Here is a 19,754-nt window from a genome sequence, read left to right as displayed (position 1 = left end):
TCTTGCTATTGCGCTTGTGGCCAGCACTTTCCTGCCTCAGGGCCTCTGCAGGTGTCCTTCCCTAATACTGGGTGCTGCTCTTCCCTTGCTTGTTCCCAGGGCTGGTTACCTCTGCCTCTGTGGCAGACATTTACATCTTGTGAGAGGCCTTCCTCAGGTACATCCCCCACCCTTTTCTAACTCTTTATTTGGCTTCGTTTTAATTCATGGCACTTATCATATGTATGTAATAAATATATTACATATGTAATATGACATATGAGGATGGGGATTAAAAATAACAAGTATGCAAACAATTTTTTTTTGTTTTGTTTTGAGATGGAATCTTGCTCTGTTGTGCAGGCTGGAGTGCAGTGGTGCGATCTTGGCTTACTGCAACCTCCGCTTCCCAGGTTCAAGTAATTCTCCCTCAGCCTCCCAAGAGTAGCTGGGACTACAGGAACACACCATCATACCTGGCTAATTTTTGTATTTTCAGTAGAGACAGGGTTTTACCATGTGGGCCAGGCTGGTCTGGAACTCCCGACCTTGTGATCCACCCTTCTCGACCTCCCAAAGTGCTGGGATTATAGGCGTGACCCACCACACCCGGCCATAAGTACTGTTTCTATTTGCATTCCATAGATGAGAAAACAGCCAGAGGAGTGAAACGCTTGCCTCAGGTTACAACTGGGAAAGGGTTGCTGGAGATCTGGCCCTAGTTCCCTCGAATCCAAGCCCATACCATAACCAGTTGTGTTATGCTGCAGCATGTCTTTGTAAATTGGGGATTTATTGTTGTGCTTGTCACACGTTTTGTCTTTAATTGTAAAGATAAAATGAGCGGCTGGGCGTGGTGGCTCATACCTGTAATCCCAGCACTTTGGCAGGCCGAGGGAAGTGGATCACCTGAGGTCAGGAATTCAAGACCAGCCTGGCCAACATGGTAAAACCTCGTCTCCACTAAAAATACAAAACTTAGCCGGGCATGGTAACATGTGCCTGTAACCCCAGCTACTCAGGAGGCTGAGACAGGAGAATCGCTTGAACCCAGGAGGCGGAGGTTGCTGTGAGTCAAGATTGCGCCACTGCACTCCAACCTGGGCGACAAGAGCAAGACTCCGTCTCAAAAAAAAAAAGAGCTAATGGTTATGAGTGTGCTTTGTGTACTATAAAGCACTGTCCAAATGTGAGCATTATTAATATTCCTGGTATGACTATAGCTACCATTTAGTAAGTGCTCACAGGGTCCCAGCCTAAGATGTATATCATTCTGTCACTCAATCCTCAGAACAACCTTGTGAAAAGATGAAAAAGGCCGGGCTCGGTGGCTCAAGCCTGTAATCCCAGCACTTTGGGAGGCCGAGACGGGCGGATCACGAGGTCAGGAGATCAAGACCATCCTGGCTAACACAGTGAAACCCCCTCTCTACTAAAAAAATACAAAAAGACTAGCCGGGCGAGGTGGCGGGCACCTGTAGTCCCAGCTACTCGGGAGGCTGAGGCAGGAGAATGGCGTAAACCCGGGAGGCGGAGCTTGCAGTGAGCGGAGATCCAGCCACTGCACTCCAGCCTGGGCGACACAGCGAGACTCTGTCTCAAAAAAAAAAAAAAAAAAAAAAAAAGATGAAAAAACCCAGAAAGTCAGGAAGATGAGGTCATTTACCCATGGTAACATGCTGGTAAACCCAGCAATCTCACTGGAGAGCTGAAGGGGTTTACTTACTGCCTCTATGTTCCAAGCTAGGGGACACACAGACATGCCCTTGACGATTCTTTGTTGCGTCTTCACCCTCAGGTAACTTATTTCTGGAATTCCAAGAGGAGTTGGAGCAAGTCTATAAGGTCTACTGTGCCAGCTACGACCAGGCCTTGCTACTGGTGGACACGTACAGGAAGGAGCCGGAGCTGCAGCGGCACATCCAGGGCATCATTGAGGCGGTGGTGTGAGTAGAACGGCCAGTAAGCGCTCATTCCTGCCCCACTGACCCAGGTCAGGGGCAGCTATGGTCTCACCCCTTTTTCATGCCATTCATGCTGCTTCAGGAGTGTTGCTCTGTCAGTGCCTGTGTTAGTCAGGATAGGGCAGGCTGTGCTGCAGAGACAAACAGCTCCCACATCTCAGTGGTTTCAGACAACAAAGGTTTATGTCTTCCTTTTGCTCCATTGAAGGCTGACTTGGGGTTCTGCTCTTTGTCATCCTCACTCCAGGACCCACACAGCAGCCACTGTCTGGAATGTTGCCAGTAACTGTGGCTTAAGAAAAAAGAGCTCTGGAGAGTCTAATGCTGGCAATTGAATGCTCTGGCCCAGAAATAATATTAATCACTTCTTGTAATTCATTGGCCAGGACTCATCATAGCTTCATTCAACAACCAGGAGGCAGGGTGTGCCATCCTACCACATGTCCAGAGTTGGAGAAGTAGAAACATTTGGGAACAGTGCTCATGACTAGCACAGGAAAGGGCAGTGAGATGAGGGTCCCATGTGTTCCCATAGTGATGAGAAGCAGGTGGGTGTCACCTGAGGATCCCTCTCTACCGGTGGCTGACGTCCTACCACATGGAAAAGGGACAGAATCACCAGTCCCTGGTGGACTCATAGCCTAGAATTAACACCAATGGGTAGAAGCCCCAGGTAGAAAAATGTAGAGAGTATGTCTTCAAATTTAAATTTTCGAATGGGTAACATGATTACATGATTCAAAAACTTTAAAACATCAAAATTTTTACAGTAAAAAATATCTGGCTGGGCTCGGTGGCTCACGCCTAAAGTCTCCTTTTCAAGAACCCATGTCCTAGTCCCTCTCTGCTTCCAAAAAAACTGTACTTATTTTCCCCTTTTATTCATCCTTCATGGGTCTTACAAACAGGCTTCTGCAAGGGTCACTAAATATATTTCTATAGTTTACAGATATAAAGGGAAGCAAGGTGCCAGAGATGAGACAAAAGGGAGAAGTGGAGGCTACGCAAACTAGAGACAACAGACCCCGTGTAGCATGCAGCTGCAGCACAGCTTAGCTGATTGTTGCTCTATCAAGTGGCTTTTGCTAGATAACAACCCCCAAAATGTAGTGGCTTAAAACAAACATTTATTTAGCTCACACTTCTGCATGTTAGCAATTTAGGTGTACTCAGTAAATGATTCTCCTGGAGTCATTAGCACCCTCAAATATCTGCAGTCACCTGCAGGTCAGCTTTGCTGATCCTGGCTGGGTTTTTTCATGTATCTGGGACACAAGAGCTGCCTCACCTGTGGTTCCATGGTCTCTCCTCTTCCCGCAGCTAGCTTATTCACATCGTGGTCTAAGGTTCTAAGGGCAGTGGGGGAGGGCTTGGCATCTAGAGGTCTGAGCTGGGAACTGGCACATCGTCATTCAAATGAAGTCCTAAGGCCAGCCCATACTTAAGGGGTGGGGAAATAAACTCCATTTCTTGGTAGTAGGAGCTTCAAAGTGACAAAGGCTTGTAGGGATTAGGAGAGGAATAATTGCAGTGATTTTTTTGCAAACCATCTGCTGCAGCTGCCAGGTAGAAATGAGGGTCTGTTGTGGCCAGAGCCTCCGATTTTTTGAGAGACGCCAGAGACTGAGATGTAACATCTCTCAAGAGTTCAGTGCTGGCATCTAGCTCAGACATTTAATAAACATGGTGTGCGGGAGCCCCAGTTGCTCAGAAGCTGCTGTTTACTACATCCTATGCGCTTTGGTCTTTTCTAGCCAGGTCATCTGCGTTTTGCTCATGGGCTCTGGAGCTGGGCTACATGGTGGTGGATGTGGCTTGGCCTCTGGACATGAGAGAGCCATTTTATGTCTCAAGACCTAGTTTCCTTATGTGTAGGGCGGGAGGAATAACAGCCCTGCATGGGGCATTGATTCATTGCACATGAGTGACACTCAATGAATCCCACGTATTATAGTTATCTCGGCTAGGCAGGGATTCTATTTTCTCTGAGACCACACTGTAGTTCTCAATTTTATCAGTGCCATGCTCCCTTGTTATAACAAATATTACATAAATTTACTATCCTGAGACATATCCTGAAATATATGTATAAATAAATATATCTCTCCTACCTATATGTGTAACTGAAAAAAATCAATATAATGACTTCACTATAAAGAAGAAATAAAAGGAAAATTATTCCAATACAATGCTATGTAGTTCAGTGTGCATATGCTTGGACACCACTACTAAAAGATATAAGGAAAGCCATCAGATGCTTGCAGTGACTTATAATAAATAAGTCTGGATTTAAAGAAAGAGATATCTGAAGCTGTTCTGTACAAAAAGTACAAAAAAATGAAAGAGCACAGAATGACAGTGACAATAAACCTGACTTCCTTGTTTATGATAAGAGAAAGAACGAAATAACATCGTTGAAATGGGGATTTATAAAAGGTAGTGTCCTAGTAATTCCCAGTATTATGATATATGACTGGATGGAATCCAAGAGTGATAAACATATTTAGGGTTTTAGAAGCGTAGCACATTTCAGGGCCTTTGTTCAGTCTCTGAATGTTCAGGGGGACACGTGAGACATGGAACAATTCTCTGTAGTTCAGGACTGTCCTTGCAAGACATCCAGTGTACCTGGTCCCTGCCTGTTAAATGCCAGGCATTACTTTCCAGAGCCTGGCCAATAAGAATCACCACGCCAGCCATAACTAGTTCTTTCTCAGTCTGCTAGGATAGATGGCACCAGGTTATTAGATTCCTTGGGATTCCAAAATGCACGCTGACCCCACCCTTTATTTGGGTGGGATATTCATTCTGTCTTTTAAGGCAACCCCTCCCATCTAAGAGCCAAGGGAATAAAAAACTCGCCTTGGCAGTGGGCAGGAAGCTCTGCCCCAGGTAGGACTGTCCTAGTGGTAGAGCCCTCAGGGTGGAAAAGGCAGCCTTGCAGAGATGGGCCTGTCCAGCACAGAGCACTGCGGGCTGTCCAGCACAGAGCACTGCAGTTCCGGAATGATGGCGGAGGCAGCAGAGTTTGCAGAAGGCAAATAATCTTCTTTGCTTTCCTTTATCAGCTAGGTGTGTTTTTTTTTTTTTTTTTTTTTGAGACAGAGTCTCGCTCTGCCGCCCAGGCTGGAGTGCAGTGGCGTGATCTTGGCTCACTGCAAGCTCCGCCTCCCGGGTTCACGCCATTCTCCTGCCTCAGCCTCCCGAGTAGCTGGGACTACAGGCGCCCGCCACCTCGCCCGGCTAGTTTTTTTGTATTTTTTAGTAGAGACGGGGTTTCACTGTGTCAGCCAGGATGGTCTCGATCTCCTGACCTCGTGATCCGCCCGTCTCGGCCTCCCAAAGTGCTGGGATTACAGGCTTGAGCCACCGCGCCCGGCCAGTTTGTTTTAAATATATAAGCAACATACGCTTATTGAACAAAAGGAACGTTCCAACAACACACAAGTATATAAAGTAAAAACGTAAAAGTCCATTCCCCTAGTAATGTTTTCCATCCAAATTTTCTACTGTATATTTATAGATAGAGAGAGAGATAGATGAACAGACAGATAGATGGTTAGATACATAGATGTAATTTTTTTTTTTTTTTTGAGACAGAGTTTTGCTCTGTCTCCCAGGCTGGAGTGCAGTGGTGCAATCTAAGCTCACTGCAACCTCTGTCTCCCGGGTTCAAGCGGTTCTCCTGCCTCAGCCTCCCAAGTAGCTGGGACTATAGGAGTGCGCCACCACGCCCAGCTAATTTTTGTATTTTTAGCAGAGACAGGGTTTCACCATGTCAGCCAGGATTGTCTCGATTTCTTGACTTCATGATCTGCCATTCTTGACCTCCCAAAGTGCTGGGATTACAGGCGTGAGCCACAGCTCCCGTCTGACAGATAGAATTTTTATGAGGCTTCTTCTGTACATGCTGTTCTAGAACTTACATTTATGCTTAACCATAGTAATGAATATCTTTTCAGGATAGCATGGATATTTCTACAGTGTTCTTTTCTTTCTTTCTTTTTTTCTTTTTTTTTTTTTTTGAGACAGTCTCACTCTGTCACCCAGGCTGGAGTACAGTGGTGTGATCTCAGCTCACTGCAGCCTTGACCTCCCAGGCTCAGGTGATCCTCCTACCTCAGCCTCCTGAATAGTTTGGACTACAGGTGTGTGCCACCACACCTGACTCGTTTTTGTAGAGATGGGGTTTCACTATGTTGCCCAGGCTGGTCTCAAACTCCTGGACTCAAGCAATCTGCCCACCTTAGCTTCCCAAAGTGCTAGGATTATAAGCATGAGCCACTGTGCCCAGCACAGTGTTTTTTTAATGGCTGCAGAGTTTCTTTCCTGGACTGCTCTTAGACTATGGCTTATTTGGCCATTCCTCTATTGAAGGATATTTGGGTTGTTTCCAATTATTTACTAACTCAAATAGAGTCGCTGAACAACTTGTACCTTTATCCTTGTTCACTTGAGTTTGGATTTCTGTGGGTATATTTCTAGGATGGGATTGATGGAAGGAAGAGTTTGTACCCTTTACAAATTGCCGAACTCCTGTGCCTCTCCAAGGTCTTGCCAGTTGATACTCCCACCGAGAGAATACACGAAGGCCTGTTTTTCCACCCTCACCCAGCTCTGTGTATCATCTTTCAATTTCTGTTGCCTATCTGAAAAGCTGCATAAAAAAGTATTGTCCAAATTACCTTAGAAAGTCTGTAAATGTGAGCGGATGCTCTCATTCTTTGGTAATCCCCTCATGGTTGTGAGGAAAATACGCAATCATCTCTTTCAGGACCGCTTGCACTCTAATTTGTGAGTTGACAGTTGTCCCTGGGAGACAGTTGGCTCTTTCCCATGGAAAGGAAGCCCAGAGGATGGAGTTTTGCAAATACCTGGCAGTGGTTTCCACCTCCCCTGCCCACAGTCAGCCAAGCCCCTGGACACCCTTGGTGAGAGCAGATGGCCAGCGTAGGCGTCTCCTGATGGGTAATCCCGCCCCCTGCAGCTTCTGAGGGGCTCCCACCTGCTATGCCTGTTCTTAGCTTCATGGCTGATCTTTCCTGCACATTTGGTCTGGAGATTTTCCTAAGGAAGGAGAGCCAGAGGCACAAGTATCATCAGGGAGGGCCCAGAGAAAGGTCCTGAGCAGTACTGGTTGAGTCTTCAAGGAGAAGGCACACTTAGATGGCTGAGATTTGAAACCTTCGTGGCTTTCTCCATGCTGGGCCTAGGGGCTACTGGTCATAATCTTTTAAAAAAAGACTGTGGAGCCCCTTCCCAGATGCCATTCACTTGGGGACTCTTCACTTGGGGATGAAGTTCCAGACACCCTTAAGAAGGAGACTATAACTAGTCATCCATGCATCAATGGTGTATCTGGAAGGGACCTTGGCACCATTAGTTCCAGAGTTTTGTTTTGTTTTCGCTTTTTTTTTTTAAGATGAGGTCTTGCTTTGTTGCCCAGGCTGGAGTACAGTGGCATGATCACAGGTCAGTGTATCCTCGTACTCCTGGGCTTAAGCAATCCTCCTGTGTCAGCCTCCTGAGTAGCCACTATGCCTGGTGAATTTCTTTTTCTTTTTTTTTTTGAGACAGAGGTCATGCTATGTTGCCCAGGCTGGTCTTGAACTCCTGGCCTCAAGCAATCTTTTTTTTTTTTTTTTAACTTTTTTTCATAAAAAGTTTCAAACTATAGAAAATAGTATAATGTAATAGATACATACCCACCACCTAAAATTAACAAGTGTTAACATTTTGCTGTTTGCTTTATCTACTTTTATGCTAATTTTAAGGAAATTTTAGATATTATGACTTTTTACCCCTAAATACTTTAAATACATCTCTAAAAATTAAGTTCCTGTGATTTTTAAGAACTTTTTTTGGCCGGGTACGGTGGCTCATGCCTGTAATCCCACCACTTTGGGAGGCCAAGGCGGGCAAATCATGAGGTCAAGAGATCGAGACCATCCTGGCCAACATGGTGAAACCCTGTCTCTACTAAAAATACAAAAAAATTAGCTTGGTGTGGTAGTGGGCACCTGTAATCCCAGCTACTCGGGAGGCTGATGCAGGAGAACCACTTGAACCCGGGAGGCGGAGGTTGCAGTGAACTGAGATCACAGTGAACTGAGATCGCACCCCTGCACTCCAGCCTGGTGACAGAGTGAGACTCCATCTCAAAAAACAAAACAAAAACAAACAAACAAACAAAAACAAGAACATTTCTTTAAGGCAGCAGACGATTCTATTAAATAAGATATCATGTGGATACCCAACACAGTTGAGTTGCGCTCGGGACATATCTGAGCAGAGATGTCAAGGATCCAGTTGTATGTATCAGTCTGGAGCTCTGGAACAGAAGTTGGAGGTGGAGATCTGTGCCTGGGATGTGTTTAAAGCCATAGGACCAAATGAGGTCACTAAGAAAAAGTGGAGAGAGAGGGAGGAGAAGACACCCAGGACACTCCGGCATTGGAGAGAGACCAGCAAAGGAGGCTGAGAGAGCTGCCTGCAGAGTATGAGGAGAAGCAGGACAGTGGGTGTCTCTGGGGCCAGAAGAAGAAAGTGTTTCAGGAGCAAGGGTGTCAGTCGTGTCTGCTGCGGAGAGGCCGAGCACGCTGAGGGCAGAGAGCTTGAACGTTGGATTTGGGACAGATGGGAAACCAAGGCCCAGAACTGTCACTGCCTGCCTAACATCTAGAATTCACAAGTTACAGGTGAGGAACTGGAGGACCACAGAGGGAGGGTGACTTGCCTTAGATCACACAGTGAGCTAAGTGGTAGAGTGAGGACTAGAGCCCAGGTCCCCTGGTCCTCCAAAGGGTGGGCTTTACCTGCCTAATACCAGCCTTCTCCTTCAGGCCACAAGCTGGATCTTCAGGCCTCAGTTTCTTGCTGGTAATTCCTCTGCAGAGGATCACCAGGTACCCATTGCTGCTGCAGAAAATCCTGGAGAACACAGTGCCTGATGCCAGTGCCTACCCTGTCCTTCAGAGGGCTGTCTCTGCCCTCCAGGACGTGAACACCAATATCAATGAGTACAAGATGCGCAAGGAAGTGGGTAAGGACTTGGGCATTTAAGAGGGCACATTAGTGGGAATGCTTCCAGTTACAGAAAATTTATCTAAAATCGGCTTCACCAGTAAAGAGAGTGTAGTGGCTTATGTAACTATAAATCCAGAGGTAATGCAAGCTTTAGGTAGGGTTCGATCAGGGTGCTGGCTCCATTTCCCTGTAACTCCCTTGTCTCTGCTCTTTACTCTGTATCAGCTTCATCTTCAGGCTGGCTTGCCTCATAATAGTAAGTTGTGGCTGTTCCAAGACTCACAGCTGCACACCATACTTACCAGAGTGAGGCAGGAATGTTTCCCCCTTAGCCACAAAAATTAAATCAAAGTTTCTCTTTGATAGGACCCACCTGGGTCATGTGCTTACCCTGAACTAATCATCATAGTTAGGGTGTTGTGAACTGATTGACTTAGGCCTAGGATATGTGCCCTTCTTTGAATCGATCACTGTTGCCAGGGGGTTGGAATTATATAAATTGGCTCGTGTCAGTCAGCAACCCACCCCTTGAGCTAAAGTGAGATCAATCTCATCCAAACCACATGACTGCCACACTGTGGAGGAGAAACCAACACTGGGGAGGTAAAGAGCTGTGCATATATCTGGGGAGAGGGGAACCCCTGCCCCTCAGGTTATTAAAACAGAAAGGTTTGGAAAATGAAGCAGTGTCCCAAGTGAAGAGAAAACTCAATTACATGACTGAGACAATATACAAATGGCAATTCAGCTAATGTTTACTAAGGGCTGTCTGTGTCGTGCTTTTTCCTTCATCATCACATTTGGTCTTTGAGAGCATACATCACTTGCTTCCTATCACAGAACTGGTAAGGGACAGACCAGGTTTCACACTCAGGCCTGGAGTCTTCACCGCCATGCTGTACTATATTTAGCAGCTTTGGATTTCCTCCCCACCTGCTTCTCCATCCTACGACAGGTCAGTAGGAAGCACTGAGTCAGGACCAGGAAGCATGGCTCCCAGCTGGCCTGGCTCAAAGTGGCTGAGGGACCCCAGGCAAATCTCTTCTCCCTGGGTTCTTCTTTAGAAAGTTCATTCAGACCCTCTGTCTTAGGTGACTCTCCCAGCAATCCTGCAAGGTGGCTGGTCCCATTTTACAGATGAGGAAACTGAGGCCCCAAGGAGTGGTGACTTTCCAAAGTCAAGCAGGCAGGAAGCTCTACAGCTAGGGCTCACACCTCGGATACAGGACCCTGTGCTTTTCCTGCGTGACTCATCAACCTGATGAATGTGACCCTGATGGAGCAGAGGGCCCAAGCAGGTGCCCAGCCAGGCATGTCCATGACACTTGCTTTCCTGAGTCAGCTTGATCACCGTGCTTCCCCTCTTCTGTGTCATTGCAGCCTCCAAGTACACCAAGGTAGAGCAGCTGACCCTCCGGGAGCGGCTGGCCCGCATCAACACGCACACCCTCTCCAAGAAGACCACCCGGCTGAGCCAGCTGCTGAAGCAGGAGGCGGGGCTGATCCCCAGGGTGAGCGTGGGCCTGGGAGGAAGAGTCACACCCAGCCACCCCCAAGGCCAGGCCCTGCACAGTGGGTAGACAGGGGGCTTAGGCTCCTTTCAGAAATGAGGCAACGGAGGTTGAGAGAGTGAGGTGCTGGGAAGAGGCAGAGGTGGCACCCCATTTGATTCTGAAGAGCCAGTGGAGGGGTTTCTCCAGGGTCTTGGGCCACTCTCTTTGGGGCCTGTTTACACAGATAGGAGAGCCGGTCTCTGGGTTTGGGCAAAGAACCAGCCCTAAATAGCTGCTTCTAGCGGCTCAGCAGGTTGGTGGAGTGCCTGCTCTGAACCAAGCATGCTCACACGATGAAATAGGTGTTCCCACTATCCCCATGGGAAAACAGAAGCTCAGAGAGGGTAAAACACGGCTAGGAAGCCAGTGAACTGGGGTTCATGCTTGTGTATCCGATTCCATGCTCTGAATGCAAAGCCACCGAGCTACACTGCCCACTCAGCTTCGGGGTTGCCAGAACCGGCTCTGGTGGGCGAGTCTGTGGAAAGGTTGTCCCAGGGAGGACTTGGGACACTGGAGCCGGTGTACACTGCCCCCATGTGGATATTCTCAACCCTCACACACATTGCTTTCAGACAGAAGACAAGGAATTTGATGATTTAGAAGGGAGGTTCCAGTGGGTGTCTCTGTGTGTGACTGAGCTGAAGAACAACGTGGCTGCTTACCTGGACAATCTGCAGGTGAGGACCTTGCAGGGTTCATAAGGGGCGAGTCTGGGCTGGGTTCCCCTGGCAGGAGGCTTGCGGGGCACAGCCTACAAGCTGGGAAAGGCACCAGCCTCAGAAACCAACCAGATGAGGTCATCCTGTCTCTGGCTGCCTCCAGAAGAATGCTGGCCAGCACTCCTCAGCCCCAGGTCATTATACTGGGGGCAGCTCTGAGCCCATTGGAGTTCCTGCCACATAGGGCCAAAATTCACTGGAACCAGAGCCCTCCAGAGCAACCCTGCCAGACCAGCACCTATAGCAGGGGAGACAAACGCAGGCGCCTAAAGGGGCCAGGCAGGTAATGCTACTGAGTGAAGTGTGCAGGTAATAGGCAATCCAATGCAATAGGAGCCTAGTGTCTAACAGGCTGTTTATGAGGCTTTTCAGTGGACTTAAATATAAAATAATATTTGGAATTTGAAGGGCTGAATGAATGAATACATGAATCAAATCTAAAGGAGCAGCTATTTCTCAGCTCTGGGGGATTGTTGCTGGGTGAGAATATGGGCCCAGCTCTGCTCTTCTGAGTTTAAGAGAAACATACCTGGACATTCAGGTATTTTTCAGATTTTTAATGACATCTCCTGATGCATCAATGTGAGCAACTAATTAAATGAAGATTTAAATGCTATGAAGGCATGTTTATTTTTACTGCATTGATGTAAATAGGAAAAGTTAGCTGATTTAGAGAAAAGTATTAATAGAACATGTGGAATATGGACATGGGAAAGAAAAAAAAAAAACCACTGCCGGGTGCAGTGGCTTACGCCTGTAATCCCAGTACTTTGGGAGGCTGAGGTGGGCAGATCACTTGAGGTCAGGAGTTCGAGACCAGCCTGGCCAACATGGTGAAACCTCATCTCTACTAAAAATGTGGAAAAATTTAGCCGGGCATGGTGTCACGCGCCTGTAGTCCCAGCTACTCAGGAGACTGAGGCGGGAGAATCGCTTGAACCTGGGAGGTGGAGATTGCAGTGAGCCAAGATCATGCCACTGCATACCAGCCTGGGTGACAGAGTAAGACTCTGTCTCAAAGAAAAGAAAAGAAAAGAAAAGACCCCACAAAGGTGGCTTGTAAATATGTGAAGTTCAAGAAGCACTGCAATGAGGAGGAAGATATTGGCTCAGTCTAAGGCAGAACTGTCTGATCACTTAAGCTGTGTGAGGACAGGATCAGCTCTGTCTGTCCCTCTCAATGGGGGTGTGTAGAGGGCCTGGAAAACCTCTTCAAGGAGGTGTGGTGGAAGGGGATTCCAGCCTAAGATGGCCACGACCGGCCATGATTCAATGTTTCTCCTTGGTACTGGGTCCAGACTTTCCTCTGCTTCAGGCCGCACGAATACAGTCTGGACATCCCCGAGGGGCCTGCAGTGCAGTATTGCAATTTGGCAAGAGACCTTCAGCTCGAGGCCTTCCTGACGTTTGTGAGTTTCCTTTCTCCTTTCTTTGTTAGGCAGGTGGTAGAGCTTACAAGAATACTATTTAGAAATCAGGCACTTTGGCCAGGCGCGGTGGCTCACGCCTGTAATCCCAGCACTTTGGGAGGCCGAGGCAGGTGGATCACCTGAGGTCAGGAGTTTAAGACCAGCCTGGGCAACACGGTGAAACCCCGTCTCTACTAAAAATACAAAAAATTAGCCGGGCGTGGCAGCGTGCGCCTGTAGTCCCAGCTACTCAGGAGGCTGAGGCAGGAGAATCGCTTGAACTCGGGAGGCGGAGGTTGCAGTGAGCCAAGATCATGCCACTGTACTCCAGCCTGGAGACAGAATGAGACTCCATCTCAAAAAAAGGAAAAAAAAAAAAAAAAAAAGAAAAAGAAATCAGGCACTTCACACAATTGCCACATCTATAATCTTCCTGAGTGGTCAGCAGCATAGCGATTATTATTAGTGCCCTTTACTGATAAAAATAGCCCCCACTAGCATTTACTGAGCCTCACTATCTGCCAGGCTCTATGCTAAGCCCTTTATATTCCTTACATCGTTTAATCCTCACCATATGGTTTTCGGGGTGGCTACTATGAATAGCCCCATTCTGCAAATGAGACCTTGAGGCTCAGAGGGGGTGACCTCCTGGGTCATTTATACAGATGGTCAGTGGTAAGCTGGGATCTGAGCCCCAAAGACTCTCGACCACCACTCTATACAAAATCTTTCCTAAGGCTGGGCAAGGTGGCTTATGCCTATAATCCCAGCACTTTGGGAGGCCAAGGCAGGAGGATTGCTTGAGCCCAGTTGTTTGAGACCAGCATGGGCAACATAGACCCTGTCTCTACTAAATAATAATAATAGTAAAATTAGCTGGGTGTGGTGGCATGTGCTAAGGTGGGAGGATCGCTTGAGCCTGACAGGTAGGCTGCAGTGAGCTGTGATTGCATCACTGCACTGCAGCCTGGGAGACAGAGTGAGACCCTGTCTCAAAAAAAAAAAAAAAAAAAAAAAAAAATTTCAAGATCTTTGCATAATAATGATTCAAAGTGCTATATAAGATTGAATGCCTACTCTGTGCTAGGCACTCTGTTAAGCTCATTACATGCATCGTCCCCATTTTTCAGATGGGCAGATTGAGGCCCAGAGAAGTTAAATAACATGCTAAAGGCCCCAGCTAATCAGTGGAGATTAGACTGGAGCCCGGGCCTGCATGCTTCCAAAGTCCCTTCTCACAGCCCCTGCCCTTTGCCACTTCCTTTCCTGACTCCCACACTCACCTCTCCCCACAGAAGCAACGGCTAGAAGGCCTGGTGTGGCAGCCACTGTGCAGCCTGGCCAAAGCCCTGCTTGGCCCTCAGAACCTGATCAAGAAGCGTCTGGACAAGCTACTGGACTTTGAGCGGCTGGAAGAGAAACTGCTGGAGGTGGGCAGCGTGACCTACCAGGAGGAGGCCGCCCGGCACACGTACCAGGCACTCAACTCCCTCCTAGTGGCTGAGCTCCCGCAGTTTAACCAGCTGGTCGTGCAGTGGCTGGGCCAGATCCTGCGCACATTCGTGACCCTCCAGAGGGACCTTGCAAAGCAAGTGCTGCAGAGGGCAGAGGGCAGCATGGCCCAGGTGAGGCCTCTGGGACTGGGACACCTGTAGGGGAGTAGCCAGGCAAGGCCCTGCAGCCCCATCAGCCAGCTGTGTGTAGGGGCTAGGATGGAGGGAGGATGGGCCTGAAAACAGGTCATCAGGCATGTAGGAGGAGGTGGTGGGAACCTTCTAGATCTCTCTCATGCCCAGTCTCCCTCTATTAGTGAAGTCAGACCATGAAAGCAAGGATAGGACTGAGATTCCAGACCATTCCCAAGTCCTACAACTCAGAAGCAGAAGAAGCTTTGCTGGTACAATAGCAGATCTTGGGATTGATCTCTGGAGTGTACTAGAAGTTGATGACAGAGGCCGAAGGTCATTTCTACACAGTAAGGAGTAAATGTGAAGCCAGTGTTATTATTATGACTTCTAGCAGCCATCTTCTCATGAGTACTTAGGATGTACCTGTTTGGAGCACTCTCCATGCGTGATCTCATTCAATCCTCACAACAACCCTACAGAGGAGGAATAATGATCCTCATTTTAAAAATAAAGAAGCCAAGGCTTCTTTAAGTAGAGGTTAAGTAGCTTGTCTAGGTCCACAAGGCTAATAGCAAGCTTTGAACTCTTGACAGTTCAGCTCTAGGGCCTGGGCTCTCAACCACAACACTTAAGAGCCTGTAAAAGGAGTTACCGGCTGAAAGCATAAATAGGTTCCACAGAGGTTTGGATAAACCTCCAAATGCAAACTTTGATTTTAGAATTTGGAAGACTGGAGTTGATATAGGAAGGAATACCCAACTGTTTCCAGATCTTGCTCTCAGATGTCAACATCAGAGCTGAATTGCTGTTGGGTCCAACCTTGGGAGCAATTTCTTTTTTTTTTTTTTTTTTTTTTTGAGACAGAGTCTTGCTCTGTCGCCCAGACTGGAGTGCAGTGGCACAATCTCAGCTCACTGCAAGCTCTGCCTCCCGGGTTCACACCATTCTCCTGCCTCAGCCTCCCAAGTAGCTGGGACTACAGGAGCCCGCCACTACGCCCGGCAAATTTTTTGTATTTTTAGTAGAGATGGGGTTTCACTGCATTAGCCAGGATGGTCTCAATCTCCTGACCTCATGATTCGCCCGCCTTGGCCTCCCAAAGTGCTGGGATTACAGGCATGAGCCACCACGCCCGGCCAGGGAGCAATTTCAGTATTCCTCATATCACACGCTGTTTCCTGTGTGTCACAGTTTCCAGCTCAGGTTTTCCCCATTCAATTCTTTGCATGAAAATTCTACTAAGATTTGCCTTCCCCACCCCGTCTCCTTTCCAGCCAACAGCCCTGCCCTCCAGCACACAGCTGCTGAATGTGGCCACTCTGCACAGATGCCTACCTCAGCTTAGAATGCCGCTCTCCATTGTCCCTCAGCACTTTCACTGTCTGGCATAGAGTAGGAGCTCCCCAAACAGGTAGCAGATGAATGAGTCTCTCCATGAAGCTCTCAGAGCTCCCCATCTCCCTGGGGGAGAGAAGTCATCTCCCTATTCTCTGTACTCCAGCAGCCCTGTGGATGGAACTGTGCCCAGTACTTTCCAGAGCCTGCCTTTTGCTGCAGGGATCCATGAATGTGTTTCCTCTCAAGCAGGGGGACTGGGACTGCAAGCTTTTCCTCTTTTTGGCCCTCACAGAATTCTGTCCCAGACACTCTGCGAATTGAATTAGGCCTGAACCATCAGTAAAAGAAGTGTTTCTCTTCCTTGAGGGCAGAAGAGCAAATCGGATGAAGTGATCTTTTCCCTCTCCTATAGCCTAGAGATTTTCTCTCCTGAGCTGCCCCAACCCCTTGCATTAAAGCTGGGATGTGCCGAGCTGGGGAGTGTTTGGGGATGCCAGTAGAGAGGTGGTCATGTTTATAAAAGCAGAAAGTAAGGGTGCTTCCTGATCGGCCTGTCAGAGTCTACTGGTGACAGCTGCCAGCCTGCCTTATCTGTGTCCTGTGGTCCATGCACCTGGCCTGTCTGTGTGGAGCCTGGGAAAGGCTGCAGCCAGAAACCTCAATTTCTCTGCATCCTGGTGGGAGGAAGGCTCTAGGTCAGCACTGAGAGCAGTGAGTTTGGTGACAAGCTGTGAGTCTGGTGACAAGCTGTGGGTTTGGTGACAAGCTGTGGAGTCTCACTCACTCCTAGGTTGTCTGATGAAAGTGCAAGTGATCCTGCACAGGGTCAAGGTCTCAGGACAGAGTATCACTCAGAACTCCGTGGGTTGAAAGTAACGTAAACCCAAACCAAGCCAGGGATCTCCTTGTCACCTCTTGTCCAGCTCTGTTGACAGTGTCTGTCCCCACTTAGCTGCCCCACCACCATGTCCCAGAGCCTGCCTTCAGGAAGCTGGTGGAGGACGCATTGGGCCGGACTAGTAACCAGCTTCGTTCCTTTCAAGAGACCTTTGAGAAAGTGCTGCCACCTCCCACCACACAGGTAAGCATCCTTCCTCCACCCCAAAGACTGTCCAGTTCTTCACTGGCCAGTAGGGTGAGGCTCCATCCATCCCCTCTTTCCTTTCCTTTTTTGTCCCCCAACGTTTCCTGTTATCCATGGAAATATGTTCTCTTCTCTCTCCTTTCTCTTTGAGCTGGGGGTCAGGGGCATACCCAGATACATACATACTCTTTACATCCAAGAAGTAGAAGAACAGCACAGAACTTCTGAGTCAAGAAAAAGAAAACCCAAACATTAAGTGAAGTTAGACATAATGATGGGCAACTGGCATTGACATCCAAAAAGCTAGAACTTCTTCAGATTGTCATCAAAAGGTATCCTTGTCCGGGCATGGTAGCTCACACCTGTAATCCCATCACTTTGGGAGGCCGAGGTGGGTGGATCACTTGAGGCCAAGAGTTCAAGACCAGCCTGGCCAACATGGCAAAACCCTGTGTCTACTAAAAATACAAAAATTAGCTGAGCGTGGTGGTGTGCACCTGTAATTCCAGATACTTGGGAGGCTGAGGCAAAAGAATTGCTTGAGCCTGGGAGGCGAGGTTGCAGTGAGCCAAGCAAAGGTATCCTTTTCCTTCCCTGCCTTCTAACGCCAGCTTCAACATGAGCATTCAACATATATAAAAATTTTGGATATGGCCGGGCGCGGTGGCTCAAGCCTGTAATCCCAGCACTTTGGGAGGCCGAGACGGGCGAATCACAAGGTCAGGAGATCGAGACCATCCTGGCTAACCCGGTGAAACCCCGTCTCTACTAAAAAGTACAAAAAAAAAACTAGCTGGGCGAGGTGACGGGCGCCTGTAGTCCCAGCTCCTCGGGAGGCTGAGGCAGGAGAATGGCGTAAACCCGGGAGGCGGAGCTTGTAGTGAGCTGAGATGTGGCCACTGCACTCCAGCCTGGGCGACAGAGCGAGACTCCGTCTCAAAAAAAAAAAAAAAAAAAAAAAAAAAAAAATTTTGGATATGTCATTTAAATTTCCTATTGCTATGGTATTTTTTATTGTAAAGAACAGTATTTCAGCTGCACAATGGTTTACAAAGCTTTGGCTGACCAAATGCTTTTGTTTTTGTTTTTGTTTTTTTGAGATGGAGTTTCACATTGTCGCCCAGGGTAGAGTGCAGTGGTGTGATCTTAGCTTATTGCAACCTCCACCTCTCAGGTTCAAGCAGTTCTCCTGCCTCAGCCTCCCGAGTAGCTGGGATTACAGGCTCCCACCACTACGCCTGGCTAATTTTTGTATTTTTAGTAGAGACAGGATTTCACCATGTTGGCCAGGCTGGTCTCGAACTCCTGCCCTCTGACCTCAAGTGATCCGCCCACCTCAGCCTCCCAAAGTACTGGGATTACAGGTGTGAACCACCACGCCTGGCCCCAAATGCTTTTTTAACAAATGTATTTTCCTTTAAAATATAAGGAGAGGTTATCTGTTCTAGTCACTTAAAAAGTGTACCCAGGGGCTCTGTGTTTTAAAAGTAACTGAAGCAGCTGTAGGGAGAAGGGTCTCCTCAGACTGTGGCAAGACCTGGATCTGAGAAATTGAAACTGTCCCTTCGCATGCATCATGTGAACTGAAGAGTCAGGAGACAGCCCTGAGATTTCCCAGAGGGAGAATGGGGCCCCAGGGACACAGAGAAACAAGAATGGGAGACCAGCAGAAGAGGACAGATAAAAGTGGCCCACACCTGACCCACACCTGGCCGCAAGCATAGAGACCATCACAGCCTGATGTCCGCCACGATGCTGCAGGCTGACTCCTCGTTGGCCCCACCTGTCCCTCCGCCTACCCTACATGAAGAGCTTTGCCCAGCAGAGGCCTCACTGACTAGGGGTGTGCCATGGGCCCCGAGACTTGGAGAGAGAGCATGGGTGCAGAGGATAAACAGCAAAGCAGCCACTTGAACGTGTCATGGGAACCTTTTCTCTCTTTTTACTCAAAACAAATTACAATGACATGTTTCTTATTGGGAAAGCAATCCATACTTATTGTGGAAAAGTTAAAAGACACAGAAAAACAAACAAGAAACAAATGGAAACATCCAGAATCCCAGTATGTGTTGCACATTGGTAGGAAGAGTCACCCCTTCCCACCGTCCCACCTCTACACACACACACACACACACACACACACACACACAAACCTCCTGCACATTCCTGATGTATTTGGCTGAAGGTATAGAATCCAGCGCAAGTGACGTGGTCTCCCCGGACAGGAGCAGCCCTCATGGGATCTTTGCAAGCCCTCCTTGGGTGCCCTCCCACCCTTGGGGGTGACGCTGTTCTCTGCGTAGGGAGGGCCGGTCAGTGTTGAGAAAGAAGCCCAGCGTTTGTGACACCACTGTGAGTGGTATGCATGCACTCACATGCATACCACTGTTCTAAAAGAATTGACCCACAACACCACTGTTATCAAAGAAAACTAACTCGTCTCTACACTCCAGTTTAAGGACCTGTTATAGAAACATTGGGACCTCCTGGTTCTAAATCCTGAGACAGCATCCCCTTTGGGGCAAGGATGTGGCAGAGTCTGTGGCCAAATGTTCCTGAAGGGCATCTCTGCCTGCCTCCCCACGCCCAACACCTCCCAAGAAGTAACCACATAGAGCATGGTGAACACACACACACACACACACACACACACACACACACACACACACCCCCTCTCTTAAGACAGAAAGTAAATATGTATTTAGCATATTTAGTTTCTTATTGATTTTACAAAAAGGGGACAAGCATCCCTGAGTCTCTCCTTGTTGAGACTCTTCTGGAAGCAGTATCATGGAATGGAAAAACAGAAAATGCCAGGAGATTTTTGGATAAACTGGAAGTGCCAACGAATCATGCTTTCCAGCTAGATGGCGATTTTCATCTAGCTAAAACTCTCTCCCATGTTTCTGCTACACCATTCACCAAGTTCTCCACCATGCCCTGTAAATGGCAGGTGCTCCATAAATGCCTGTGGACTGAAAACCCATGGAATCAAAGGTAAATCCGCCATGTGCGGCCCTGGCTGGCTATTTAAGAAACCAGATGAATCAG

At 48.1% G+C, this 19,754-nt stretch overlaps 1 protein-coding gene across 2 annotated transcripts in view; it reads left to right on the top strand.

The window, feature by feature from the left end:
• The window catches only part of ARHGEF37 (Rho guanine nucleotide exchange factor 37), a 54,520-nt gene that overhangs the window by 26,139 nt on the left and 8,627 nt on the right, over positions 1–19,754 (top strand). For both annotated transcript variants that reach the window (XM_050794006.1, XM_050794007.1), the window contains exons 4-10: positions 1,778–1,925; positions 8,786–8,985; positions 10,350–10,480; positions 11,098–11,202; positions 12,543–12,653; positions 13,949–14,278; positions 16,572–16,700. In XM_050794006.1, coding sequence (XP_050649963.1) covers positions 1,778–1,925; positions 8,786–8,985; positions 10,350–10,480; positions 11,098–11,202; positions 12,543–12,653; positions 13,949–14,278; positions 16,572–16,700 — 1,154 coding nt within the window. The remainder of the gene's footprint in view (positions 1–1,777; positions 1,926–8,785; positions 8,986–10,349; positions 10,481–11,097; positions 11,203–12,542; positions 12,654–13,948; positions 14,279–16,571; positions 16,701–19,754) is intronic.

Source organism: Macaca thibetana, chromosome 6 (genome assembly GCF_024542745.1).
Source record: "Macaca thibetana thibetana isolate TM-01 chromosome 6, ASM2454274v1, whole genome shotgun sequence".
Classification (NCBI taxonomy): domain Eukaryota; kingdom Metazoa; phylum Chordata; class Mammalia; order Primates; family Cercopithecidae; genus Macaca; species Macaca thibetana.
Note: the sequence above shows the minus strand (reverse complement) of the source record. Positions and strands in the feature narration are given on the sequence as shown.